Below are 11,849 nucleotides of genomic sequence, written 5' to 3' on the forward strand. Positions count from 1 at the left end.
TATTTTGTAAATTAATTGAATTTTCTTTAAGTTTTTTAAATTTGTTTCTGTTTTTGTGTTGTGTATTTAAACCTGTATTGAAAGCAAATAATTTTGGGTTGAGTTTTCTTTTTATTTCTTTTAATTCTTGAGGAGTTTTGGCCAACATTTGTTATAAAACAAATGTTTACAATTCAATAAAAATTTGATGGTTCTAGCAACGTTGTATATGTGGAGTCCAATCCACTATATATGAAATATACATGATTGCTTGTAGATTTGTTGATTTGTTCGTCAAATGAATTTTCTCTGCAGGTAATTCACATCAAGTAAATGTTTCCAAGGTGTCTATACCGTTGATCCTATAATTTATATGTTTAAAATGTGCCTTATCAGTTATTTCATTTTTAACAGGTTAACTCCGTGTTTGTACTTTCATAATTTGTAATGCTTTGGTTTTTCTCTACTTTGTTAGGTCATGCCACACATGTTCACAAGGAAAAAGGTGTGTTATACAGTGCAACATTGGGTCTCGTAGACATCAGCCGTGGAACAAATTCTTACTACAAACTGCAACTTATCAAACATGATTCGCAAGCCAAGTAAGAATATTATTATCGTTATTATCAATAATAATAGAAAAAGAAGTAGTAGTAGTAGTAGTAGTGATAATGATAATGATAATAATGAAAACGATAAGAAGAGGAAGCATAGTAATGATAGTAATGACGACTATAATGATAATTTTAATTATAATGATAATGATAACAATGATGATAATAATGATTAAAATAATAATGATGATAATAATAGTATTAATAATCATGATTTTGATGATGATGATGAATATAATTGATACGAAGAAGGAGAAGAACAACAATGAAAACAGAAATAATAATAATGATGATACAATAAATTTGTTTACCCTGGGAAGTCTCTTCAGCTGTTCTTTCTAAAGGGATTTTTGACATACCGATACATTATCCATTGTCTGCACAAAAGGTCATGTGATGCCCGGTGGTGTGCCACATTTTGTTAACTTTTTGTCAAAGGTTGAGTATGACTAATTGTTTTTATAAAAAAACTGTTTGGGAGATTATGGGTTGCAAAGTAGTTGCAAATCTTTTTTTGTGAGGGGAGGGGGTTGGTTGGAGGGGGTGTGATGATGAACCTCATATTTTGTGAGGGTTGAAGCTATCACACTATCATACACAAGCTGACATGAAGAAAGAATATATTTTACTCACTCTTCTCTTGTTCCTGTAGATATTGGGTCTACCGATCCTGGGGACGAGTTGGGACTACTATCGGAGGAAGCAAGTCAGAGCACTATGGGTCTGACTTGGCTGGTGCTAAGGAGATGTTCAAGAACACATACCTGGAGAAGACCGGGAACAAGTTTGGTGCTAAGAACCCTATCAAGCACCCCATGAAGTTCTTTCCTCTAGACATCAGCTATGATGAGGTTAGCTATTAAAGGGATCGTTTAACAATGTTAAATCTGAGATGCATGGCCCTACATGTTATCAGGTTCTTTCCTCTAGACATCAGCTATGATGAGGTTAGATATTAAAGGGATCATTTAACAATGTTAAATCTGAGATGCATGGCCCTACATGTTATCAGTGTTTGTGATATGGTGTTATATTGAAGCCCTAAAACAAAAATTGCGCTTCAAAATGATCAAGAAGTGCCTCAAAAAAGTAAAAACCTTTGAGTGACCGGTTTTACCATACTCGTTTTCCCCAATAGACTGTAGTGTTATGAAAACAGTTTGGCAAACGCAAAATTTGATTTCGATTTTCAATTATAAATATCTTGATAATCAGACAGGCGATCGGCTTGTAAAAGTCATGGAGTTCCTGACTGACCTAAAGGTTTATAATTACCATTGCAGCATGAGCTAAATCAAGGATTTTTTAAAGGATCTAAGACATAGTTACTGGATCCCTTTAAAGGATGGTTGTAGGATGACTTTTCTCTTAACTGTCACTGATCTATTTCTCTAATTTTTGATAATTTTCAGTGAGTATGTTTATATCTTTTCATCCATGTCTTTATGTGCTACTTCATTTCTCTTCAGTAACTTGAGTGAGAGCCCATGTAAAGAATTTTACCAATGGTTGATGTATTTCTTTTGACGAGGATTCTGAATGCAATATGTCATATTTTGTTACCTTGTAGGAGGAGGAGCGTATTACGTCCAGTAAAGAGCGTGCAGGGAAGACATCTCAGCTACCAAAACAGATCCAGAGTTTGATGAAAATGATCTTTGACTTAGAGGAGCTCAAGAAAACCATGCTGGAATTTGAGGTATTTATCTGTATGTCTACTCTAAATGTACCATCATATTATTTTTGTGTGCAGACTGCATACATTTTATGAATTAAAGTTTCCTTTTTTTAATTTTTAGTTGTTGATTCTGCCTTTAATGCATTGTTTCACAGTGGGGCTAAACATTTTTTTTAATTTGATGGTCAGAAAAATGTTAAGATTATAATAATTGAAAAATTAGTAATAGCCTATAACTGTTAAGAGTGCATAGTTTCTTCTATTTTGAAAAGGAAAATCTTTCTCTGTGGATGCTCTGAGTATGAGGGTCAAGTCATTCAAATGTGCATGGTGAATAACTGTTTCTATACAGTGCTTAAAGATGGATAGAGATAGTACTAAAGGGATCGTTTAACAATGTTAAATCTGAGATACACGGTCCTACATGTTACCAGTGTCTGTGATATGGTGTAATATTGAAGCCCTAAAAAATCACGCTTCAAAATCATCAAGAAGTGCCTCAAAAAAGTAAAAATCTTTAAGTGACCGGTTTGGAAAAGGCCAAAATGCATCGTTCGGTGAACGGTTTTCAAAATTGGTAATTCCAATCATTAATATCTTGATAATCAGACAGGCGATCGGCTTGTAAAAGTCATTGAGTTCCTGACTGACCTAAAGGTTTATAATTATCATTGCAGCATGAGCTAAATCAAGGATTATTTCTAAAGGATCTAAGACAAAGTTATCGGATCCCTTTAAAGAGTAAAAGGACAATTTTCTTCAAAAGTTTATTTCAATTATAGTGTGATGTGCTTACTGTTGTTTCTCTCTTTGTTTTAGATTGATCTAGAGAAGATGCCATTAGGAAAGCTGTCTAAGAAACAGATTGAGGATGCTTACAGAGTACTCACTGACCTTCAGAAGGTAAACAACTTATTTACCCTGTTCATATGACAAGATATGTATAAACATGCATGAATAAGAGAAAAACATATTTGAGAGAAATATCATCCACCGGATTGTCACTGATGCAGTTATAAACTATTTATAGACAGATGCTGTCAAATTTAACTTCACAAACTGAATTTCTTGAACTGTGTTTGTAGATAGTAATAATATATAGGCCTCTGTGGCTTTTATACACTTTATTTTTGTAAGTACTAATAACTTTTTTTCTGATTGCTTTTTGCCCTTTTAGTTGTTGACTGATAAAGCCCCTAGATCAGGCATCTTAGATGCCTCTAACCAGTTCTACACACTGATTCCGCATAACTTTGGTCTGAAATCTATTCCACTGCTGGACTCACTAGACATCATACAGGTCAGTATAGAATATTCTGCAGATGTACTGAGAAGAGTCTTCACAATGTACTTCACAAAATAGATGATTCAGAAAGGCACTATAGTGAGAGTTAGGAGAGACTTTCAAACAGAAAAATTCTGAATATTTTGTGTCTTTCATTTCCATCTAGATATCAAATGGTTGGAAGAAGCCGTGATCAGGAAATTTGCAATATTGGTTTACAAGAAATTATTGGAACTATAGGTTGTATAGGTTATATGTTTGGAAAGAGATTGTATTCCTAACTTGAAAGAAAAATTTCTTAAAGATATCTTTCTCTGACATTGAGCTTGAGATTTTGATTTTAAAATTGTTTTTTTTTTTAGTATTGAGAGGTATATTGAGTGGTCGTTAGAGTACTAGCATTGCCGCTTACTGATACACTGAGCAGATCAGATAGTATATCAGTTGTATGTACTCTATAAAGTCAACAAAATTTGCCATGAAAAGTAAGATTGAAAGTGGGGTTATCATTTCATTATAAAACTTGGCTTTATATCTTTCTATTTTTTCATGCTTTATTATACAAGTGACTATTTTTGCTGTCTGAAATAAGAAATTGAAAAGACAAGTACTTAAATCCAGCTATATCTGTTAAGTAGGATCATGTGAGATTAATGTAACAATTAATGTTGTTTCTGCTAATGCCGCATATCTTTGCTTTCATACAAACATCTCTGATGATCAGGCCAAGACTCAGATGTTGGATAGTCTTTTAGACATTGAGATTGCATACAGCATGCTCAAAGAAACAGGAGAAGCAGGTGTAGACCCCATCGATGTTCACTATCAAAAACTCAAATGTCCCATGGAGGTATGTCTTTCTACTATTAAAGATAGAAGATGATGTGGAGGAGGATGAGTTAATGACCTTCTTGCTCTAACACAAAGTTTGTAATATTCATGTTAATCATACTGAAAGAAAATCCACTGTACCGTACAAGACCCATTCATATTGACTGTATGTCTATGGAGTGGGTGATTAAAAAAACAAGATACCGGCAGGTCTACGTCTTGGACTTATCATGTCAAAATTTGTGTGAAATAATAAGAACAGAAAGAGGGATAAAGCAACAGTGTTAAAGCCCGAGCCAGTTTCCTGCTCTAAGTGAAACTGTCTCCACAATTGTCCCTTCTATATATTCCTATTTGTTTATTTGGAAGGTTTGCAAGCGGTACTGGTCTTCTGGTAATTGATATGCATCATACTTGCAAGCAACAAAGATTTTGTTTTTATTGCATTGTCCAATGTTTGTGCTATATGTACTTTGTCTATACATCTTTTGCCTTTTGTTACTATAGGTGGTTGATAAGAAGAGTGATGAATTCAAGTTGATTAAAGAGTACACAGACAACACTCATGCAGCTACCCACAACTGGTATCGCCTGTCTGTGGAAGAGGTCTTTAGGATTAACAGAGATGGGGAAGGTACAAGGTTCAAGCCTTTCAAGAAGCTTCATAATAGACAGCTGCTATGGCATGGATCTCGTAAAACCAACTTTGGAGGAATCCTGTCTCAGGGGCTCAGGATTGCACCCCCAGAAGCCCCAGCAGTAAGTTTGAATCTTAATATAACTTTAAATACCAAATGGGGAACTTGTTATTCACAACTTTCTGGTTCTATTTGATGCTTCTGTTCTAAAGGATCAAAGAAAGCCAGTGGAATAGTTTAAGGGTACAAAGTGAACCTGGAACTGATTTGAAAGAAACAAAAATATTTATCATTATTAAGAGGTATTCTTGCCAGGTTCCTTTTCCTATGTATCAATGAGAAAAACTGCTCTACAAAACAAAATGGCTAACTTTACAGACAGGTGGTCATTCCAGTGAAGTGGTTGGACTATATAATTATAAACAATTTAAATGTGGGTGAAAGGGCCCGAAGATCAATTTCATTCAAAGTCAAATCTGACAAAAAGATTTGATCATTGTCTTGTATTCTAAACTAAATTAGCTGGTCAGGATAACCACTTAATACAAAAATAAAAACTTAAAGCTTTTGCACATTACCCATGATAGTGATTATACTCTACTTTGTATATTTCATAAAATTGATTGCCAGTCATGATTTCCTTTTCCAATTCATTATCCACGCAGACTGGTTACATGTTTGGCAAGGGTCTTTACTTTGCTGACATGGTTACAAAGAGCGCCAACTACTGTTACGCCAATGCCAGCAGTAACATTGGGCTGATGATTCTCTCCGATGTTGCACTAGGTGATATGTATGAGCTTTATGGAGCCAAGGGCATGTCAAAGCCACCTGCAGGCAAACACAGCACTAAAGGTATGGGCCACCAGCTTTTAGCCACCAGCAAATTATTTTAAAGACATCCTTGTTATTATTATGAAATGTGATTGGCAATATTGACAAGAGAATTGCAGGAGTTGACTGTTGACATTGTTAATACGATAAATTCACAGAACTTTTAGTTCTTAAAATTTGCCAACACAAAATTAGAGCTTCAGAATAACTTTGGTAGATAAAAGCTTTTTAAATCAACTAAAGTACTTCTGGTTGTCTCAGTTTTGGAACACATTTTTTAAAAGAATTGTTCACAGACATGATTGTTGTCTTTGTATCTCAGTGCTATTCACCACTTTGAAACTTTGGTTGAATGAATAGAATTAAAAGAATCTTTTTGCATGGCGTTTGATTTGAAAATTATATTATTTAAAGAATTCTGTGAAAAAAGGATTTGGGCTTATATTTGTATACAACACGTTTTATTTGACCATTTTATGAATATAAAAATATAATAAACAATGTATGAAACTTGCCCAAAAGGCCAAATTTGCTGTAGATATTATTTTTTGGTGAAAATGTAGACTCTTGATTATCATGCTGCTGCCATAACACTAAATGCCAATCGGGTATCATGTTATCATTAATAGTAACTTGTTAACTGGTACTTTTGACTGATTGTTAACAGGTCTTGGACGCACTTGTCCTGATCCATCTGGATTGGTTACCATTGAAGACAATCTTCAGGTTCCCATGGGCAAAGGTTGCGATAGTAACATCAACAATACCAGCCTTCTCTACAATGAGTATCCTTTTCAACCAGGCAAACTAGTCACTTTTTATAACAATATTTGTTTGGATGGAAAACAAGTTACGGATTGCTATGAGAGAGAATTGTACTTACAGCTTTGGTCACAAGGTTATGTAAGCTTTGTATTAGAATATTTGACTCTTTCATTTCTTTTTACTATTTCATTCAGTTTACATAATCCTGCGAACATTTCTTTAGATGAGGACTTTGGGACATGCCTTCAATTAAGACAATGTACTTATAGACCCAAGTATAATTTGGTTGTTCATCTTTTCACAAAATCTGAGGAATGGAATTGCATGGTGACCCCATGTTGTTACGTGGAAAGTGTATTAAATATATTTGTTAAATCATTGCTAAAAGAAGTGCAGTTTGTAGGAGTAACCAAATTTTAGTTTTGAGTATCGGTAGTAGAGATAATAGAGAATGTGACTGTTTCATGTGTTTATAGAAAAAAATGTTTTTGTTTGAAGAAAGGGAGAAGTACACAACAGAGTTGTCTGTATGGTATACTCAATGAACACTATATGCCATAATCTACACAAAAATTCATAACTTTGAAAATAAAAATTAAATATGTTATCTGTGATCCTGTTATCTGAGGTTATTCAGAGCATTGTGGTATCTAGCCTTTTGACAAGGCCTCGTGACTCTGGCTAAGCGGCTGAGATGAGTCTAGATACCCAGGGTGAAAGCGCGACCGCCACGAGAGCCTTTTGCAATCTGGATATTACTGCTCCGCATGAATTATTCATAGCATTGGATTTATTGACCAATTAGAACGGCCATCCCCCAGCCCCCAGTTGGCTTCGTTCGTGATTCGTTCATTATCAAAACATGTAAGAACGTCAGTGTGTGTGTGAACTATGAACGTCAGTTCATAGTTAGTAGTTCCATGTTTGTAATATACGTACAGTTTACTCCGTGTGTGTGTGTGTGTGTGTGTGTGATGGATACTTTATGCTGACGTAATGCGAGGATATGTTCGGTGATTGGACGCTACTTCTTCTTCTTCTGGGATACTCCTCAACGTTCTACTATTTCGGTAGAGTATTCCAGTCGGAAACAAAGATTAACATAAGAAATCAAAACCAGATTACCAAAGGCTAACTGGCTGTGATTCTCGCTCTGTCGTTCACTTGGGCTTTCGCGATTAGTCTCTTTTTAGTCGCTCGGCGTCTATATCAGACAGGTGGCCTTGTTCAAAGGCTATGTGGTATCAGGCTAAGTTTCCATTATTCATCTACAACTCAAGAGTTCCTCACCAGTCATGCCATTTCTGCCAAAGTTGAATGAAGTTCTTCCTTAATTTGATCTCCCTTTCAGATACATTGTATATGATGTTGCACAGGTCCAAATGCGCTACCTCATCAAGATGAAGTTCAACTACAACTGTTGATTAACGGAGAGACAGATCAAACTGAGAGACAGATCAAACTGAGAGAGAATACCTGCCTAAAACCAGTAGAAGATGGTCAAAACGGATGAAACAATGTATTCAGTTGGGTCAGTGGAATATAAGAGGGTGCAAAAATGTGTTGCTGAATTGCTCAGAGACAGCATGAAAGTGATTATTGAAGAGTACTCATTGAGCATAATCAGCAACAAATAAATCAGACACTGAAATAAGTACAATGAATAGTTGTTCTTTATGAAATCGGCTAACTACAGAAATTTACTTTTGTACTTTTAGTTGTTTATGTTTATGCAGCTGATATTTTTCTACTTTATTTTGATTTATACGTCTGCCATTTGATTATTTTCTGCACATGTAGAATGCCATCCAGTGTCCACCCCTTTTCTTTCTTTTTTTTTGGGGGGGGGGGGGGATGAATATTAGCCTCTAAATTTATATGTATATCAGAATGTATTTCTGACTAAAAGTAAAGTCTGATGTAACACTTTGTTTAATTTACTTGACATTAAGTAATCTAAATCATCCATGCAGGTACCAGCATCATAGTAAGTTTGTATAGGATTGTATCATAGCTTATCATGTAATAAGACATGTGAATGACCAGTCTTTTTGTGTCTCATCACTATGAACACATGCGCATAACTCCTATTAAAACCATTGTTATAAATGATGGTGATGTATCAGAGGCGATCATTCAATAGTGATGTAGAAATGAGGAACTAGGCTGTGATCAGACCCAGACTCTCATCTGGAATTCTATCATTCTGACAGGCTATGTACATAATTTAGGATATACAATGTGATCGCATTTTGCATTTATACCAATTCTATTTTTTTTTAAATAAATTTTCTATGTCAACATTTGATAGTAAATATAAAAAAACAAAGGAAGTCTTGTTTGCTTACATACAAGCATACTCATGCTTTCTATCACATGCTTTCAATAATTAATTATTTACCTCTCTTGAATATGTATGAAAAAATGCCATTGTTTTGCAGGCTAGTGCCAATAAATATCAGACTGCATATTATAGTTTGATAATGCGATGAAGGCTGCAGAACCGGTTCTTTGATAGGCCAATTGACACAACTATGATATTGTGCTCATCTTTCATATTAAATCTTTCTTTATCATATTTTCATGCCAGCCTCATTTGCCATGAATCTTGCTTTAGCTGTAGTTTCTTTGCCTTCATAATCATACATATATATATGCTTTTTTTGTCTTCCTGTGGTTTTTATCTCAATGATATGGATCTTCTTTTATACTAGATGTTAGGTATAAGTCATGTTTTGAGGAATAATTTTTCTAGAAAAGGAAAGTGAATATGTCTAGTCATTGTAGATACCTGTAATGCAAATTGTAGCATCTATTTTCTTCTACATTCTGTGGTTATATCTTTTGCACTATTAATATGTCATGTACTATATAATTCTGATGTCTTTCACTGTCTGACTGTCTCTTTGTAGACTATCTACATAGAAAATATGTTTATTCGTTAGTTGTTGTTTTTCACAAAAAGCCTATTGTACCGACTGTGACAACATATTTCTGTTTAACTATTATTCAGAATTTCGGATCATGAACAGTTTCAGAAAATCTTTCCCCCATACTGATTTGTGATACACTTCAGTAAACCTTGCAACACATACAGGGTTAATCCTTAATTTGCTGCAACGTTTACGTGGAAATTACAGAAAGATTTCATGTTTAAAAAGTGTGCAAATAATACTTACATGTAGTGTCATAAAAACAATGCACAATTATACCAAGATTACTATGGTGTAACGATTTGCATAATAAACGAGGTATGGAGTGGCAACAGGTGTGGTAGGAATAGTTCCATATCTTCTTACAAAAAGCATAATGTTGCCAAGAATAGAAACAAAGGAAAGTGTTATATTGGCTATTGATTTGAAACAATTATGCTCGCGGTAAAATATTATTACTAAAATGTGAGGGAAAATTTCTTTTTGTTGTGTCTTAGTTGCTAAATTCTATCTAGAACTTTCACTACTCTTATAGGAAGGAATCTTTTCTATTGAAAAGTTTTAGTCTTTATAAAATGTTGATAACTGTTTGATACTATAAACATGTTTCATCGCTCGGTGTGGTATGATGTCAATTGTTAAGTACCCAATGATATTATTACATGTACATTAAGTTAAAGCAGTTTGATCATGAAGTACAGGAAATGTTTGCCTCAAGAGTGTGTAAAAAGAAATAATGCTATCTCATGTATGTTCTTGTTTGTTCTTGAGAAATTACATTTGTGATTGAGGCCAAACTTATTAAACTGTAACAGTTTAATTTATCTATGTATTAAATGCAAGTGCACCATCTCTAGACCTGCATTCTATTCTAGTTCCAGAAAGTAAAGAATAGTTTTCTTCATTTCATATGAATCTTGAAATAAACTCATCAAATTGAAGACAGTCGTTCATTGTATTCTTTACAAATAACAGTTTCTGTGAAAAAGAGAACCTTTGGTGACAGTGACTGCAGTCAAAATCCCCAGTTCAGAACAAGATGGTTCAACGCGTTAAACATCATGATTGATATGAGAATAAGGAGAAACTTATCAGATTTTTGGAAAGACTTTGTAGATATTCCCTGATTGGGTTTATACATTAGGGGGTGAGTAGCTAGGTGTAGGAAGCAGTCTTGTGCTTATATAACACCACTGTGATATGTCTTTTATGATGAGCTACTATATTCATATCAACAAGGAAAATGCATGAAATACTTCTACTTTGTACTAAAAGTTTATTTCATTTTAAGGTATTGTGATAAAAAAAGGGATAAAGTTACAAATGCTGGGATGTAGGGGCAGAGGCAGTTTTCTTCCCATTATTATGAAAATGTGTTCTTCAGAAGAAGAGCCGTTTCATTTTCACTGTGATGAAACTTCACAATGCCTGTAAAGTTTTTTTATTTAAAAAAAAAAACACAATTAAGCTTACTTTATATGTTTAGTCTCTCACTTGATTCAAAGGCTAAGTCCACTCCAAAAATAATTTGCTTTTGATAGATGAAGAAAAACAAGAGAAACAGAACGCACACAAATTGAGTAAAATCGAATAACTAATAATGAAGTTATGATTTTTTTGTTTTGTATTAAAAACTATGGAACTTAAAAATCACTACACAAATTGCTAATTTGGTTATTAGTTTGTGACGTCCTTGCCTCACTATTGTTATCCCATTAATTTCCCTGTTTATCCCCCAGAACTTGATTTCCCCATGCCTTTGCCCAGGTTATTTGATTTGTATCATATTGCGTGCGCATGACATTTCACAAAAATCTTTTATGAACTTTTATGAATTGATACTATTTTCTGATTATTGTATATTCATAATCATTGATTTTTATATAAAGAGTTCACATCAAAATTCACATTTTTCATGATTTAACTGAAAAAAAATTACTCTATAAAAATAGTGCATCCACTCAAAAACATATTACATGATTTTTAGGGGGAAAATTGGAAATTTATATTATCAATATAAAGAAAACGATTAGTGGATAGTGAGGCAATGGTGTCACTGACTCAGTGAGTTGCCAATTTGTCTTGTGATTTGCAAAGTTTTTCACTCAATAGTTTACAGTGATGTCTAGAAAGTCGGGTTTTCGTGAATAATTTGAATACTATGACACTGCTAACGTTTAAATTTCACAGTTAGGACATACTTGACATATTCATAGTTCCTCCAAAAGGGAGCACCAAAGTATTGCAAATATTTTTTTTATACAACCCTTGTTTTAAAGGCACACTGTCCTA

General features: G+C 34.0%; 1 protein-coding gene across 1 annotated transcript in view; it reads left to right on the forward strand.

The window, feature by feature from the left end:
- Positions 1–10,498, forward strand: part of LOC752216 (poly [ADP-ribose] polymerase 1) — a 40,181-nt gene extending 29,683 nt beyond the window's left edge. The window contains exons 13-22 of the mRNA XM_030998348.1: positions 455–581; positions 1,246–1,444; positions 2,164–2,292; positions 3,091–3,174; positions 3,449–3,571; positions 4,281–4,406; positions 4,895–5,146; positions 5,691–5,880; positions 6,527–6,644; positions 7,976–10,498. Of these exons, the coding sequence (XP_030854208.1) occupies positions 455–581; positions 1,246–1,444; positions 2,164–2,292; positions 3,091–3,174; positions 3,449–3,571; positions 4,281–4,406; positions 4,895–5,146; positions 5,691–5,880; positions 6,527–6,644; positions 7,976–8,048 (1,421 nt within the window). The 3' untranslated portion in view covers positions 8,049–10,498. The remainder of the gene's footprint in view (positions 1–454; positions 582–1,245; positions 1,445–2,163; positions 2,293–3,090; positions 3,175–3,448; positions 3,572–4,280; positions 4,407–4,894; positions 5,147–5,690; positions 5,881–6,526; positions 6,645–7,975) is intronic.
- Positions 10,499–11,849: the final 1,351 nt, after the last annotated feature.

This window comes from Strongylocentrotus purpuratus, unplaced genomic scaffold, assembly GCF_000002235.5.
Source record: "Strongylocentrotus purpuratus isolate Spur 01 unplaced genomic scaffold, Spur_5.0 spur5_scaffold_5, whole genome shotgun sequence".
NCBI classification, from domain to species: domain Eukaryota; kingdom Metazoa; phylum Echinodermata; class Echinoidea; order Camarodonta; family Strongylocentrotidae; genus Strongylocentrotus; species Strongylocentrotus purpuratus.